The sequence below is a fragment of the Peromyscus leucopus genome, chromosome 3 (genome assembly GCF_004664715.2).
Source record: "Peromyscus leucopus breed LL Stock chromosome 3, UCI_PerLeu_2.1, whole genome shotgun sequence".
Taxonomy (NCBI): domain Eukaryota; kingdom Metazoa; phylum Chordata; class Mammalia; order Rodentia; family Cricetidae; genus Peromyscus; species Peromyscus leucopus.
The window spans coordinates 157,016,274-157,032,995 of record NC_051065.1 but is presented as its reverse complement, the minus strand read 5'-3'; the positions used below and the strand labels follow the sequence as shown (position 1 = coordinate 157,032,995).

Here is a 16,722-nt window from a genome sequence, read left to right as displayed (position 1 = left end):
CCATGTGGACACAAGCTCCTAGGGGCCGAGGGTCTGGGACAAACAGAACTTAACTCTTCTTTGCCTTCTTTGACGTCAGATTGTTATGTGCCAGGAGGGGACTCTGAAACTGGGATTAGGGGGAGATCTGTGGATACCCTAAAACTAGTGCATCTGGGTTCATGCAGGGTCAGTAGACAGGAAGGCAGGCTGGCAAGGCCTCCTGGCAGGGGTAGAGAGTTCAAAGCCTCTAGTCATGACAGCAACCCCAGAAGATCCACACAGAGGAGCTTGGGTGGAGGAGGGGCAGTTCTGAGAGGAGGAACGGATGGGGTGGGATGTGGAGATGAAGGAAAATTCCTTGCTTCCACACACTTCCATGATCTCAGGCAACCAATCCATTTTACACACCAGCAAACAGAGAAGATGTAGAGATTGTCTGAGGTTCCCAGTCAAAGAGGATTGGAATCCAGCCTTGTCTCCACCATAAGGAAGGAGACCACAGGGCCCTCAGTGTATTCTACTGGCCCTGCTCCCTTTGTGCCACCATTGACAGTCTATGAGTCTCACAGGTAAACTGAGGCTCGGAGAAGGCAGCAACACGTCAGAGGTCACACAGTAAGAGCATTCCAGAGCTCAGACCACACTCATCCCTGCTGCATGCTCTTTCCACATTCTGCCCAGCTTCTCCCTCCCCACTCTGCTGGGCTTGGGGCTAAAGCTGGGCACAGCTCCTGATGGCGGTGGCCTCAGCTCAGAGCTCCCTGTCTGGACTTGAGTGGCTGGAGAACAGGTTCAGAAGTCTGCCTGTGGGCAGTGTCTACTGTGGGCAGTGTCTGTCTGTGGGCAGTATCTGTCTGTGGACAGTGTCCGCTGTGGGCAGTGTCTGTCTGTGGGCAGTGTCTGCTGTGGGCAGTGTCTGTCTGTGGGCAGTGTCTGTCTGTGGCAGTGTCTGTGGGCAGTGTCTGTCTGTGGGCAGTGTCTGTCTGTGGGCAGTGTCTGTCTGTGGACAGTGTCCGCTGTGGGCAGTGTCTGTCTGTGGGCAGTGTCTGCTGTGGGCAGTGTCTGTCTGTGGGCAGTGTCTGTCTGTGGGCAGTGTCTGTCTGTGGGCAGTGTCCACTGTGGACAGTGTCTGTCTGTGGGCAGTGTCTGTCTGTGGACAGTGTCTACTGTGGACAGTGTCTGTCTGTGGACAGTGTCTACTGTGGGCAGTGTCTGTCTGTGGACAGTGTCCGCTGTGGGCAGTGTCTGTCTGTGGGCAGTGTCTGTCTGTGGGCAGTGTCTACTGTGGGCAGTGTCTGTCTGTGGACAGTGTCTGTCTGTGGGCAGTGTCTGTCTGTGGACAGTGTCTGTCTGTGGACAGTGTCTACTGTGGGCAGTGTCTGTCTGTGGGCAGTGTCTGTCTGTGGGCAGTGTCTGTCTGTGGACAGTGTCTGTCTGTGGGCAGTGTCTGTCTGTGGACAGTGTCTGTCTGTGGGCAGTGTCTGTCTGTGGACAGTGTCTGTCTGTGGGCAGTGTCTGTCTGTGGACAGTGTCCGCTGTGGGCAGTGTCTGTCTGTGGGCAGTGTCTGTCTGTGGGCAGTGTCTACTGTGGGCAGTGTCAGTCTGTGGACAGTGTCTGTCTGTGGACAGTGTCTGTCTGTGGACAGTGTCCGCTGTGGGCAGTGTCTGTCTGTGGGCAGTGTCTGTCTGTGGGCAGTGTCTACTGTGGGCAGTGTCTGTCTGTGGGCAGTGTCTGTCTGTGGGCAGTGTCTGTCTGTGGGCAGTGTCTGTCTGTGGACAGTGTCTGTCTGTGGGCAGTGTCCGCTGTGGACAGTGTCTGTCTGTGGGCAGTGTCTGTCTGTGGACAGTGTCTGTCTGTGGACAGTGTCTACTGTGGGCAGTGTCCGCTGTGGGCAGTGTCCGCTGTGGGCAGTGTCTGTCTGTGGACAGTGTCTGTCTGTGGGCAGTGTCCACTGTGGGCAGTGTCTGTCTGTGGGCAGTGTCCGCTGTGGGCAGTGTCCACTGTGGGCAGTGTCTGTCTGTGGGCAGTGTCTACTGTGGGCAGTGTCCGCTGTGGGCAGTGTCCGCTGTGGGCAGTGTCCGCTGTGGACAGTGTCTGTCTGTGGACAGTGTCTGTCTGTGGGCAGTGTCCGCTGTGGACAGTGTCTGTCTGTGGGCAGTGTCTGTCTGTGGGCAGTGTCTACTGTGGGCAGTGTCCGCTGTGGGCAGTGTCCGCTGTGGGCAGTGTCCGCTGTGGACAGTGTCTGTCTGTGGACAGTGTCTGTCTGTGGGCAGTGTCTGTCTGTGGGCAGTGTCTGTCTGTGGGCAGTGTCTGTCTGTGGGCAGTGTCTGTCTGTGGGCAGTGTCTACTGTGGGCAGTGTCCGCTGTGGGCAGTGTCTGTCTGTGGGCAGCGTCTGCTGTGGGCAGTGTCTGCTGTGGGCAGTGTCTGTCTGTGGGCAGTGTCTGCTGTGGGCAGTGTCTGTCTGTGGGCAGTGTCTGTCTGTGGGCAGTGTCTGTCTGTGGGCAGTGTCTGTCTGTGGGCAGTGTCCACTGTGGGCAGTGTCTGTCTGTGGACAGTGTCCGCTGTGGCAGTGTCTGTCTGTGGGCAGTGTCTGTCTGTGGGCAGTGTCCGCTGTGGGCAGTGTCTGTCTGTGGACAGTGTCCGCTGTGGGCAGTGTCTGTCTGTGGGCAGTGTCTGTCTGTGGGCAGTGTCCGCTGTGGGCAGTGTCTGTCTGTGGACAGTGTCTGTCTGTGGACAGTGTCTGTCTGTGGGCAGTGTCTGTCTGTCGTGGGCAGTGTCTGTCTGTGGGCAGTGTCTGTCTGTGGGCAGTGTCTGTCTGTGGGCAGTGTCTGTCTGTGGGCAGTGTCTGTCTGTGGGCAGTGTCTACTGTGGGCAGTGTCTGTCTGTGGGCAGTGTCTACTGTGGGCAGTGTCTGTCTGTGGACAGTGTCCGCTGTGGGCAGTGTCTGTCTGTGGGCAGTGTCTACTGTGGGCAGTGTCTGTCTGTGGGCAGTGTCTGTCTGTGGACAGTGTCTGTCTGTGGACAGTGTCTGCTGTGGACAGTGTCTGTCTGTGGACAGTGTCTGTCTGTGGGCAGTGTCTGTCTGTGGACAGTGTCTACTGTGGACAGTGTCTGTCTGTGGACAGTGTCTGTCTGTGGGCAGTGTCTGTCTGTGGGCAGTGTCTGTCTGTGGACAGTGTCCGCTGTGGGCAGTGTCTGTCTGTGGACAGTGTCTGTCTGTGGGCAGTGTCTGTCTGTGGGCAGTGTCTACTGTGGGCAGTGTCCGCTGTGGGCAGTGTCTGCTGTGGGCAGTGTCCGCTGTGGACAGTGTCTGTCTGTGGACAGTGTCTGTCTGTGGGCAGTGTCTGTCTGTGGGCAGTGTCTGTCTGTGGGCAGTGTCCACTGTGGGCAGTGTCTGTCTGTGGACAGTGTCTGTCTGTGGGCAGTGTCTGTCTGTGGACAGTGTCTGTCTGTGGGCAGTGTCTGTCTGTGGACAGTGTCTGTCTGTGGGCAGTGTCTGTCTGTGGGCAGTGTCCACTGTGGGCAGTGTCTGTCTGTGGACAGTGTCTGTCTGTGGGCAGTGTCTGTCTGTGGGCAGTGTCTGTCTGTGGGCAGTGTCTGTCTGTGGGCAGTGTCTGTCTGTGGGCAGTGTCCGCTGTGGGCAGTGTCCGCTGTGGGCAGTGTCTTTCTGTGGACAGTGTCTGTCTGTGGACAGTGTCTGTCTGTGGGCAGTGTCTGTCTGTGGACAGTGTCTGTCTGTGGGCAGTGTCTGTCTGTGGACAGTGTCTGTCTGTGGACAGTGTCTGTCTGTGGACAGTGTCTGTCTGTGGGCAGTGTCTGTCTGTGGACAGTGTCCACTGTGGGCAGTGTCTGTCTGTGGACAGTGTCTGTCTGTGGACAGTGTCTACTGTGGGCAGTGTCTACTGTGGGCAGTGTCTGTCTGTGGACAGTGTCTGTCTGTGGGCAGTGTCTGTCTGTGGACAGTGTCTGTCTGTGGACAGTGTCTACTGTGGGCAGTGTCTGTCTGTGGACAGTGTCTGTCTGTGGACAGTGTCTGTCTGTGGGCAGTGTCTGTCTGTGGACAGTGTCTGTCTGTGGGCAGTGTCTGTCTGTGGGCAGTGTCTGTCTGTGGGCAGTGTCTGTCTGTGGACAGTGTCTGTCTGTGGGCAGTGTTGTCTGTGTGTCTGTCTGTGGACAGTGTCTGTCTGTGGGCAGTGTCTGTCTGTGGGCAGTGTCTGTCTGTGGACAGTGTCTCTCTGTGGGCAGTGTCTGTCTGTGGACAGTGTCTGTCTGTGGGCAGTGTCCGCTGTGGACAGTGTCCGCTGTGGGCAGTGTCTGCTGTGGGCAGTGTCTGTCTGTGGGCAGTGTCCGCTGTGGGCAGTGTCTGTCTGTGGACAGTGTCTGTCTGTGGGCAGTGTCCGCTGTGGGCAGTGTCTGTCTGTGGGCAGTGTCCGCTGTGGGCAGTGTCCGCTGTGGACAGTGTCTGTCTGTGGGCAGTGTCTGTCTGTGGGCAGTGTCTACTGTGGGCAGTGTCCGCTGTGGGCAGTGTCCGCTGTGGGCAGTGTCTGTCTGTGGACAGTGTCCGCTGTGGGCAGTGTCTACTGTGGGCAGTGTCTGTCTGTGGACAGTGTCTGTCTGTGGGCAGTGTCTGTCTGTGGACAGTGTCCACTGTGGGCAGTGTCTGTCTGTGGGCAGTGTCTGTCTGTGGGCAGTGTCCACTGTGGGCAGTGTCTGTCTGTGGACAGTGTCTGTCTGTGGGCAGTGTCTGTCTGTGGGCAGTGTCTGTCTGTGGGCAGTGTCCACTGTGGGCAGTGTCTGTCTGTGGACAGTGTCTGTCTGTGGGCAGTGTCTGTCTGTGGACAGTGTCTGTCTGTGGGCAGTGTCCACTGTGGGCAGTGTCTGTCTGTGGGCAGTGTCTGTCTGTGGGCAGTGTCCACTGTGGGCAGTGTCTGTCTGTGGGCAGTGTCTACTGTGGGCAGTGTCCGCTGTGGGCATTGTCTGTCTGTGGGCAGGGTCCGCTGTGGGCAGGCCTCTCAATGAGAGACCAGTTAGATTTGGTCTGGAGGGAACATTGTCAATTCTGTTCTTCTTTCCTTCTTTCTTTCTTTCCTTCCTTCCTTCCTTCCTTCCTTCCTTCCTTCCTTCCTTCCTTCCTTCCTTCCTTCCTTTGTTTCCTTCCTTTCTTTGTTTCCTTCTTTCTTTGGTTTTTTCGAAACAGGGTTTCTCTGTGTAGCCCTGGTTGTCCTGCAACTCCCTCTGTGGACCAGGCTGGCTTTGAACTCACAGAGTTCTGCCTCCCTCTGCCTCCTGAGTGCTGGGATTAAAGGTATGCACCACCACTACCACCTGCCTTTTTTTTTTTTTGTCTTTTCTTTATTTTTGATGATTTGCACAGTGCAAAACTCATCAACGTTGCCAAGTAGTACCCAGTGTGCTAACAGGAGTAGCTGTGGAGGACACTGATGGTCATGGGGACCTTCCTAGTGAGGTGGGTCCTGAGCAGATGGTAGCAGTTAAACAGGCAAAGAGGAAGCAAGATGGGTATTGGGAGGAAGGTCCACTTGTCCTCAGTGGCTGGAAAGAACAAATGCCATGGGTCTGTAGTGAGGTCCTGGGGGTGGGAGGTGAAACTGTGACTCTCAGAGTCGAGAGAGCATCAGATGTAGTGCCCTCCCAGCAGGCTGCTCTGATCCGTCCAGGTTCTGCTCATGCAGCCAGCGACAGGAACACACTATCTGTTTACTCTTCACGCTTGTTCTGTTCCCTATTGCTGACCACACCTGTCCATGCTCTGCCACCCCTCCCCCACCCACCTGGGCTTCTGTGTGTGGCTGGCTTCTTCCTCATCCACTTAGCTTATCATGTGCTGGGGGCTGTCTTCGTGGATCTCAACCCCAACTCTTCTTTTTCTACCTTCCCTGTGAACAGGCCCTTGCAGGCCAAGAGGTGTGTTTTCTGGAGCCTCCCACCAGCCCTGCAAGGTCAGCACAACCTAAGGAAATCTCTGGTCCAGACATCCTCTACATCTTGCCTTCAAGGGTGTTCCTTGGACCTTGATATCTGGAGGGCAAAGCAAATCCACTTCTCTGGCTCCAGGTAGCCTTGGGGACCTGTGGTGGCTTCTGTAGATTTCCCTTGCTTGTCTTGGTCCTCACGTGCCCCTAATCCTGACCTGATGATCAGTCCAAGCTTCAAGGACCCACTTGACTCCTGATGAGACCTAGAGTGTCCTCGCTGTCACCAGCTCCATCCTAGCCCATCTGGGGTGTGTTCCCTATCCCGTCTCCAAGGACCTCAGGCCTCCATTCTCTTCTGGCGTTTGAGATGTTCCCAGCTCCTCCCTTCTCTCTGAGAGAGGACAGGGACAGGAACTGTGGAAGTCCTGGCTGTGCTCCCCAGATGTCTTCTCATGGCTCCCCTCCTGCCTCTTCCTAGGAACAGCCTCCTGGCTTTGCCTTCACCTTCAGCTTGGTTTCATTTCCAGCACCCCATTTCCCTCTGGACTCCTTGCCTCTGTGAGAGACCTGAGACCCCATGATTCACCCTAAACCAGTGGCAGCAAGCTTCCCGAGCATCTGTCATTCTGCAATCTCTCTGTGTCCTGGAGTCCTCCCTGCTTGGTTTGTGACACTGTGAGCCAGGGACTCTGAAGGCTGTCTCCACCAGGTTCCTGCTGGCTTCCTCCCTCCTACTCTTTCTCCATGCTCTCTGGGGACTGTCGCCATCTACCCTGGACTCCCATAGAAACCATTGCACACTTCCCCCCGGGATAGCTACCAGCCTGCTGACTCTTGCAGCTCAGAGGCCAGAACCAGGGCTGGGACCATCTCCTGATCCCTCACAGAGCCTGGTGCATAGTGGGTGTCCAGAAAGGGCTGTGTGTTCCCAAAGGGCACTAGAGACCTTCCATGATCCCTTACTCAGAGCCCAGGGCTTTTGCACTTGCTGTTTCTCGGCCATGAATGAATTTCTCAATGTTCAGACTTTAGCTCTAAGGTAACCTCCTGAGTCAGGCATTCCCTGGCCTGCTGAGATTCTTCCTGATCTCAGGGTCCCTTCTCAGTGCAATCTTGTGTCTTTGATGGATTTCCTGTCCTGGAAATCACCTTGCTATTTGCTTGTGTGTTTCTTCTTTGACTGCCACCCTCACCAGATTCTAGATTCCAGCATGGCACAGACCTTGTCTGTCCCATTAGCCACTGGCATACAGTAGGCATTTAATAGATAGAGGGGATGAGGCCAGCCTGGTCTACAAAGCAAAATAGAGATAAGGATGTGTTGGCTAATTTCATGTCAACTTGACACAGGCTAGAGTCATCTGAGAGGAGGGACTGCTAATTGAGGAAATGCCTCCATGAGATCCACCTGTAGGGCATTTTCTTAATTATCGATCAATGGGGGGAGGGTCCAGACTTTGTTGTGGGTGGTGCCATCCCTGGGCTCACGGTCCTGGGTTCTAAAAGAAAGCAGGCTGAGCAAACTACGAGGAGCAAGCCAGTAAGCAGCCCCCCTCCATGACTTCTACATTGGCTCCTGTCTCAAGGTTCCTGCCCTGCTTGAGTTCCCAACTGCTTTTGCTGATGAATTATTATATGGAACTGTGAGTGAAATAATCCCTTTCCTCTCCAAGTGGCTTTTGGTCATGGTGTTACATCACAGCAGTAGTAACCCTGACTAAGACAAGCTGTGAATAAATTCTAGATAAATAAATACTTCAGCCTTTCCATTACCTGGAAGACTTGTGGATCTTCCTTTTGTATCACCAGGGTATCCCACCCACCCACAGGGAAATGGACCAAGCGAGCTCCTATTCACCCGCTAAACCCCAGCTCCATACACCTTCCTCTGGCCTCTCTGCTCCCCTCCTGGCTTTCACATACCATTTTGTATCTCTGCTATGGGGTTAGCTGTTTGAGGGGGGGCTGGGGACCCCAACAGCATGGCCAGGCAATGAGGCCCCTTGGTTATCTCTTCAGGGAAGGGTTTTATGGAGGTGTCCCACCCCACACGGCCTCCCCAGCCTGTCTCTTGCCCCATGGAAGCCAGAAAACAAAAACAAACAAACAAACAAATAAATGGCCAGTGTCTTTAGGCAACTCCATCTGGGCAATCCCATTCTACTCAGAATAGTGTCTTGACTCCTCACCACAGTTCAGAATCCAAGCATCTATATCCTGTTATCCTTTGCCTCAGTGTGTTCCTGCCTCTGGGCTTTTGCATTTTTTTCCTTCCTGCCCTGTGAGCTCTTCCCTAGGAATGGCCAGGCTGGCTCCCTCCAGTGCCGCCCCCCCGCCCCCCGCCCCCGTCACAGGGCCTGGTGCATAGTGGGTGTCCAGAAAGACTGTCGCTTTGCAGGAAACCACGCCACTAGAAGCTATGTTGCAGAAGTAAGACACTCTGGGATGTTTGCAGTAGTAGTGCCAGGCTGTGGCTCCGTGTGGCAGACGGAATGTGACTTTGCTTGGGAAAGGGGTGGTGTGCACACAGGGGTCTGATCCTGCCATAGACCCCAGAGTCAGGGTCCACACCAGCCTCCCCATGGTGGGTGGGACCAGCCGCAGGGGCACTGTGAGCCGCAGCTTACCTGACAGCAGCATGGGGTCCTTATCCACAGACTTGCGCACCTGGTCAGACTCCCCCGTGAGCGAGCTTTCGTCGATCTTGAGGTCATTGCCCTGGATGAAGAGGCCATCCGCAGGAAGGAGGTCACCTGATTGGAGGAGAACAGGGGGTCAGCAGAGTCAGGTGGCCAGAGAAGCTGGGGCAGCCATGGGGGAGGTGCCTATTAGGCCCCAGCCTGCAGAATCAAGATGGTACCTGCAGGTACCAATGGGCAGCTAGAGTGACATCCTTGGGGCCTGACACAGAGCCACTCTGGCCCATGCAGGCATGCCCTTCATAATGTACATCCTTTGACCTGATGTGTCCCTGGGTCCAGGGCGCTCTGTGGTTCATTTTCCTGTCGTTTTTTCACGGCTTAGAGAAGGTCTTTCATGACAGAGCAGGCTATTTGGGTAGACTTAAGACACTCCTATCAAGTGAGCCACTAGGACTGAGTGAGGAGGGCCACTCTAAACTCCCCAGCCAGTGTCTGTTGAACCAGGACATATGTTATCCAAACCCCCTCTGGAGTCAGCCTACCTGCTTTTTCATTAGCGATATGACTGGCTTGGGACACTTACCTACCTACTCGGACTCTTGCTAACTTCTACCACCCTGGAAAGATCTATCTGAAGTCAATTCAGGGATGAGAAATGGATTTTGTCTCATAAACCCACTCTGAGTATTAGTGATGCTGTGCTGGGAAGCCTTCTGAGGCTGTATTCAGACCATGAGCAGGGATTGATTAGTCATGTCTGGTACAGATGGAAGCTGGAGTGCAGTGGTATGCGTGCTACAAATCTGACATTTCTGATTTAACTGGATATGGGAAACCTGTCTCCTCTGGGACCCTCAGGGCCTTAGAATACATCCTGCCACAACCATTCCCTAGGTTAGGCTCTTTTAATCTGCCTGTCTTGTCCCACCTCTACCCAGACTCCAGCTCTAGAATCATGGCCAGGAAGACTTACCATACTTGATTTGGGCAATATCCCCGACCACGATCTCGGCCACAGGGATCTGGACCACTTGGCCAGCCCGGACTACGGTGAACTTCTGCTCCTGTTCGATGCGGCTCTGCAGGCCCCGGAACTGTTTCTCCTTACTCCAGTCATTGAAGGCTGTGACCAGGACCACGCAGATGACCGACAGCAGGATGGCAGCCCCCTCAATCCAGCCTGCTTCTGCCTCACCTTCATCCTCTGCCCCACCCTGGGCTGTGGCACATCCTGTAGAGAGACAAGGAAACAGTGGATCCCCAGGCCACCAGACAGGAGCTTCCCCATAGCGTAGCTATACCAAGTAATCACTGATCATCAGACGACTGCCTCAGTGTGCTTCTGTGTGCCGTGCTCTGGGCAAAGGGTGCCTCCCAGTCACTTTATAGGGCCCCTGCTGTATGTCTTTCACTGATGGGGATGCTAAGGTTTCTCAGGGAGGTCTGCTAACTTCCCAAACTAGGAAGGGCGGGCAGAAAGTGAGAACACCATTCCAGGCAGCATGACTTCAAAGCCACCAGCTGAACCATACTGGCCCTACAATTGTCCTAGCTGTGAGACCTCAAATAAATGACTCTCTGAGTATAGGTTTTCTCACGAGACAGGATTTCATGTAGCCCAGGCTGGCCTCAAACTGGCCATGTAGCTGAGATGTTCTTGGAATCATGATCCTCCTGCATCTACTCCTGAGTGCTGGGATTACACCATGCCTGCCTTTATGTAATACCATGGAAGTGTGTGTGTGTGTGTGTGTGTGTGTGTGTGTGTGTGTGTATGTGTGTGTGTTGGCAGCATTTCTGACAACACCTCCTGGAACTTGGGGACAGGAAAAGGGCTACTCGTGGCCACACTTAGCATGTATCCAGTTCTCTCCAACTCAGGTCACAGCAAGGACAATGGGACTCAAGACACAGGCTGCTACCTGACCCAGAGGGACCCTGTACCCCACACTTGGCACTACTGAGTCCCCAGTGTGGGCCTACAACTCTCAAGGTTGGCCAGGCCCATGGAGTGATGAGAAATGGAAAAATACCAGTATGCCCAACATGGAGGCTCAGACCAAAGGTCCACAATGCTAGGCTGTGAAGAGCCTATGACTCTCCAACCCCTCCATGATCCCCACAGGGGTCCCGAAAGCAAGAGGCATCTGACATTTCTGAATGCAGAACCCGAGGCTCTGAGTGGCCAGGGGTCACATCCTGGGTGAGAGCTGGGTCCTCGACTCATGGTTTATATCCTAGGAGTGGTGTCTGTCCATCTACCTTGGTCAACTCAGAGGGCACCTTCCACAGGGGCTAGGCTGGCAGTGTGCTGGGCAAGCCTCAAGCATCCACCCTCATCCTCCAGATGGCCAAAGAAAGGAAAGAGACTCAGAGACGGGCAGTGACTCAGCTGGAGTCACACAGCAGATCTAGAGTTTGAATCCAGGTCTGGGATCTGAGCCCAGACTTGTCCTGCCCTGAGCTTCTGAGCCTCTGAGCCCATGGCAGGTGGCAAAGACTCACCTGACCAGCTGGGCATCCAGTCTGATTCCAAGAAATAGAGAACAGCAGTTTCAAGAGACCCCAACAGAAACTTCTGGAAACCCAGGGGTCAGAAGCAATAAGCCAAGAAGGTCAGGGAATGTGTGGGAAGGTAAGGGATCACTGTGGCCGGGAACACGTACCGCTGGAAGGTTTCAGGTCTCCGGCTCAATCAGTACTCCCTGAAGGCCAGTGAACTCCTGAAGGGCTTTTGAGGCTGTTTGTCTCTTTGGAAGTTTTGAATTGTCTTAGTAACCAAGAGTGTTCTACCAGACCACTGTTTGATGGTAATGGCTATTACATTGGTACCACTGAGAACTTCCCCGGGCCCCCTGAGTTCAGATCTCAGCTGCAGACTGCCATGTAGCTATTTCACCACGGTGTCTCAATGATCTCATCAGCAGAATGGGATGACCATGGGTGGCCCCCTCCTCAGGTGACCACAGGGTGAACGGGGTCCTCTTTGTGAAGTACCCACCATGGGGTCCCGTGGGCTCAAGCCTTGAGCTCATGACACAGAGCAGGGACCAGTTGGAATCCAGTCACCTGAGGTGAGGAAACTAAGGGACTGTGAATGACACCCACAGAGATAGAACCCCCTACCCCAAGGATGGGAAGAACAGGGAACCTTAGAGATGGAATCCTCATGCTGTCATCCCTTAGTGTCCTAGAATTCAGTCCCCTGGCCTCTGACCGACCACAGATGGGAAATGATAAGCAGGGAGACCCTGCAGCTGCACTGAACATGCCCAGGCCTCGCTCGTCATTTACCCTCTAAGTAACATGGTGTCACAGCTGTTCACACAGCTGTCATGCTGGGTGTCATCAGACATCCAGAGAGGACTTCTAGTACACAGAAGGCAGTAAATAATACCCAAGGTGTCCACAGGAGGTTCCAGCAGGACCCAGGGGATGGCTGTATACACTCTGAGAAACCAGGGTGGGGAAGGGAGGACTTGAATCCAGAGCCTGATACGTCATTTTGTAGGATTTTGGTTGTTTCCACTTCTTGCCACATGCTCTGTAAAGGAGACGCTTGTCTCCCCTTGCATGCTTCCTCAGAGCCTGGTGTGTGTGTGTGTGTGTGTGTGTGTGTGTGTGTGTGTGTGTGTGTGTGTAGTGGGGGAGAGCATTATTGGATGCTGGGACACTTAGAGACAAGTCAGTATATCACACTGAGATTCTAGACTTGGAAAGACCCGGATTCAAAGTCCAGGCCCTGCTAATGCAACCCCAGGTAAGTGACTCAGCCTCTCGGAGCTCCCAACAAGCACCTCGTACATGCCCAGGTACTCTTCCCCCTTTTCCTGAGTGCCCCACAGATCCTTCTCAGGGCCCTGCTGCTCTGTGTCCCAGGATCTGTGTCCCTTCTGCAGATCAGAAGGCAAGGCTGCAGGAACCCATCCCTTGCCAGAGTTTGGTACAACTGGATTTGTGCCCATGCCCCCTTGGGTCTTCTACTTGCATGACATCTGACTATGACATGGGGCCCAGATGTGAGTCTCTGATACAGGCTGGTTTTCCACAGCAAAGGCAGCCTAAGGCCTGGTTTGGGGCTACAGCCCATGTGTCTGAGGCCAATCCTATGCAGCTGTCCTCTCCTCCCAGCCGAGTACTTTCGCTTGTTCAGTAGAATGCAGACCACACACCAGCCGGATAAGAACTCTGCCAGCTGAGACACTGGCTCTTGGGTGCTCAAGATCAGGGCAGGTGAGTAACACAGCAGGCCGACTCCCATGGGGGGCTGCATACAAGATGCTTAGCAAGGTGGTAGAAAGGGTTCCACCTCTCCTCAGGGACTAGGATGCTGTGGAATATTATTTTAAGATGTGTTACATTTGTTTATACTCTGGAACATTTGTTTAATGGTGCAAAGATGTGTTGCATTCTTTTATGTTGCATTTGTTTAACTCTGTGAAGCTGTGTTACTGTGCCTGTCTAAAATACCTAATTGATCTAATAAAGAGCTGAGTGGCCAGTGGACAGGTAGGAGAAAGGATAGGCAGGGCTGGCAGGCAGAGAGAATAAACAGGAGAAGAAACCTGGGAGGAAAAGAAGAAAGAGCAAGAGAACAAGGAGAGGAGGATGCTAGGGGCCGGCGGTGGAGTAAGAAGTAAAGAAAGGTATACAGAAATAGAGAAAGATTAAAAAAAAGCCCAGAGGCAAAACATAGATGGGAAAATTTAAGAAAAGCTGGTTAGAAACAAGCCAAGCTAAGGCTGGCATTTGTAAGTAAGAATAAGACTCTGCATGATTTATTTGGGAGCTGCGTGGTGGCCCCCCCCCAAAAAAAAGAGCAAAAGAGCTAAGAGTAAACAACAAACAAACAAACAACTATGCTAGGCTGTGAGGAGCCTGTCCTCCCTCCCTCCTCCACTGCTTTGCTAGTGGGACACAGTGTAGACACCGCCTTCCACTTAAAGTGTGGCCGACACAGTGTAGACACCGCCTTCCACTCAAAGTGTGGCCAGACCAGCAACAATGAGGTGCAGCAGGGCAGAAAGAACCAGGCTATCTTGGACCACACTCCAGCCACCAAGGCATGATCCCTGGGCCCTGGGTTTGTGTACCCCAGAGATGTGCACGGCAGCAGTCATCTGTCTGGAGCCATGGGGTCTCTCTTGGCACATCTCAGGAGCTCTGTTGTCCTATCTTGGCCTCTGCCAGCTGCCCTCATCTCACCTTGCTCAGCAAGGCCACGGGAGGCCACTGATGCTGGTGACTCAGCCCCAGCCTGCTTCCTGGAGCTGGATGTTTTTGCCAGAGCCACAGAGTTTCAGCCCCTTGGTAGGTGACCTTGGCACATCCTCCACAGGCTCGGGGGCTCATAAGAATAGCATCTAGCTCCTCCTGGGTCTAGCCTGATGAGTGTATTTTCAACTCCTCACCAATGAGAACATCTCTTTGCAACAGATGGAGACCATTATAGAAAACACAACCAATCAAAATGCAGAGTTGTGGAACCCAGTCCCATCTATAAACATTTCTACATCTAAGGGTCAGGAAACATTTAGGAAAAAGGGCATAAAGATTGTAGGAGCCAGAGCATCAGGGACTTTGCTGTGAGATTGTGTCTCTAAGTAACATCCATAAAGTTTTATCAACACAAGTGCCCAAACGTGAGCTGAACAAGGATGACCTCAATGAACGTGTCGAACTGCATAGGGAAAAAGCCCATGAGACCCCCTCAACCTTACACAAAGAACTACAGATAACTGAGTAAAGCTGGGAGGGGGAGAGGTGGCCCTCCCCAGGGAAGAGGACACCAACTGGCGGTCCAGTGCCAAATGCTCACCCTTGAAAATATGCACACAATTCATATTATATGGACTCAATAGGATATATTTAGGAACATATATGTATATACTAATACATATATGCATGCAATAACAATTGATTAAAAAAGAAACTTGGAGAGCTGAGGATCTGAGAGGGTTTGGAGGGAGGTCAAGGACTGGAGAAATGTAGTAAAATTATAGTCTCCAAGAATAGTATCTGTCTGTACAATCACCGTGTGGCTTAACTGAGGAGGCAATGGGCTTCTGCCACAACAGCTCCCAATTTGGGTTAGTTCTGGAAACTGTAGGACACATATATGTCAGTCTTACCATCTGAAGTCTTCTACATTGGCTGAAACCTTAAGGAAGGCTGTCCACAGTGCATCCCTCTCACTGTCCCATGGGAACGTCCATCCCAGGATCCACTGTCAGGACATCTCACCTTCTTTCTTGTTCATAACCTGGCCTATGAAAATCATCCACCTTCCCTTTCTGCCCTGGCTGCTAGGAAGCTCAAGTCAAACTTAAATCGGAGTCACAGTAGCAATAACTGGTTTATTGGCTTCCACCGTTTTCTGCCTGACTTTTCATTTGCCTTCCCTTCTGTCCTCTATGGGAAGAAATCACTTGAAGAAAAAAAAAAAGGTCAGGGCCAGTTAGATGGCGCAGTAGGTGGAGTGCTGGCTGCCAAGCCTGATGACCTGAATTCAATCCCCAGAACCCATATGGCAGAAAGAGAGATCTGGGGACAGAAAGAAATGGCCTTGGAAGGAGCCTGGCAGCATGCTGTAACACGCTCCACAGCCAACCTGAGGCCTCTCTCCTGGGTGGGCACTGTGGTCCCATGCTGGACATTTAATTTCCAGGCCCCCATTTAGGCGGTCTTTGGGGACGGGGCCTTGGTGAAGTAACACGGATTAGATGAAGTCATAGGGTGTGCCCATCCCGGGGCAAGGACATAGCTGAGGCAGCATGCATGCCTGGCCTTCCCACGCAACGGCCTCCGCCATGCTGTAGTGCAGCTCAAGCCCCTCACTCAATGCACCGCCTTGCTGATGGGCTTGGGGAGTCTCCAGAACAAGAGACATGTCTCTAAAAATCACAGAGTCTGTGCTATTTTGTGAGAATAAACAAACAAACAAAAACAAAAAAACCAAACTTCAACTTCCTTCTCCAGACCCCAGTTTCCGCATCTTTAAAGGGGGCACAAGCCCAGAGCTGGACATACTGGAGGTGCCTAATAAATGTCCACCTTAGCTATTACCACTGTTGGTCTAGCCTCACACTCACGGGTGGGCTGACTGGGGCCGTGGGCACGTACTGGTCTCTGTGGCCCGAGTCCCAGCAAGCTCCCCCCTCTCTGTGCAGCTGTGGACACTGCACATACATGAACGGTCCCACCTGCCCGTGTTTCAGGAGTGCCCAGGGCACCCTACCTTCATTGCTCTCTCCCGGCGGGTGGTAGAAGGACAGTCCCAGGGAGATGATGGCTGCGATCTCCAGGATGATGAGCGTCACGTCCTGCAGTGCTTCCCATACCAGCTGCAGGAAGGTTTTTGGCTTCTTTGGAGGTATGAAGTTTTGCCCAAAAATCTGTTTCCTCTTTTCCAGGTCTGGAGCGGTGCCTGGCAAACCTGTGGACAGAGGACAGGTGAGTTGGGCAGGGGTCAGGAGAGGCATACCTGTCTTTGGGAGGTAAGGAGGGAGTGGGCAAACATGGCTGGAACCTTCCAGGCATTTGGCCTAGGAGCCCAGTGTCCTAAGCGATTCATGTCCAGGGTGGGGTGGGGGTGGGGCACTGCTAAGTGAATGGAGGAACCTAGAAACATGGATGTTTCCAGACCCATGGTAGTATTCATCCCCATGAACATACATGCCAGAGAATGTCTCACACACCTGACTCTGGACATCATAGCCCAGCTCAGCCCAATCCACTACAGCTCAGCAGAGTCATACCACACAAAGCCTCCGAAGCTTCCTTCATACTAAGGTGTTGAACATCTATTATTTGTTGAGTATGGACGGAAGGTGACCACCACAATGGCTGGATGGGGATGCTGTCATCCAATCATAAGGCTGAACAATTCTTAGCCAGATCGTTGTAAGTTGAGGAATCTGAATATCCAGGCCTAACTCCCAGGACCTGGGTCAGTGACCTGCCTTGGAAAACACACTCTGGAGATGTGCCTGAGGCCAGAGCATCTTAGATTACCCGGGTGTCTCTCTGTGTCCTGATGGGTGACACTGACCCCGGAAGTAAGACCGCTGTGCAAGATGGACAGAGACTGGAGGGACATGGCTACAACCAAGGACGCCACGGAGCCACCAGCTTCTGAAAGAAGTTGGCAGTGGCCTCTCC

The 16,722-nt window shown here is 53.3% G+C and overlaps 1 protein-coding gene across 9 annotated transcripts in view; it reads right to left on the bottom strand.

Moving 5' to 3' along the window:
* The window catches only part of Atp2b2 (ATPase plasma membrane Ca2+ transporting 2), a 326,081-nt gene that overhangs the window by 72,304 nt on the left and 237,055 nt on the right, over nt 1-16,722 (bottom strand). For all 9 annotated transcript variants that reach the window (XM_037204261.1, XM_028863952.2, XM_028863954.2 and 6 more), the window contains 3 exons: nt 15,800-15,997; nt 9,536-9,793; nt 8,548-8,673 (listed from right to left, as the gene is read on the bottom strand). In XM_037204261.1, coding sequence (XP_037060156.1) covers nt 8,548-8,673; nt 9,536-9,793; nt 15,800-15,997 — 582 coding nt within the window. The remainder of the gene's footprint in view (nt 1-8,547; nt 8,674-9,535; nt 9,794-15,799; nt 15,998-16,722) is intronic.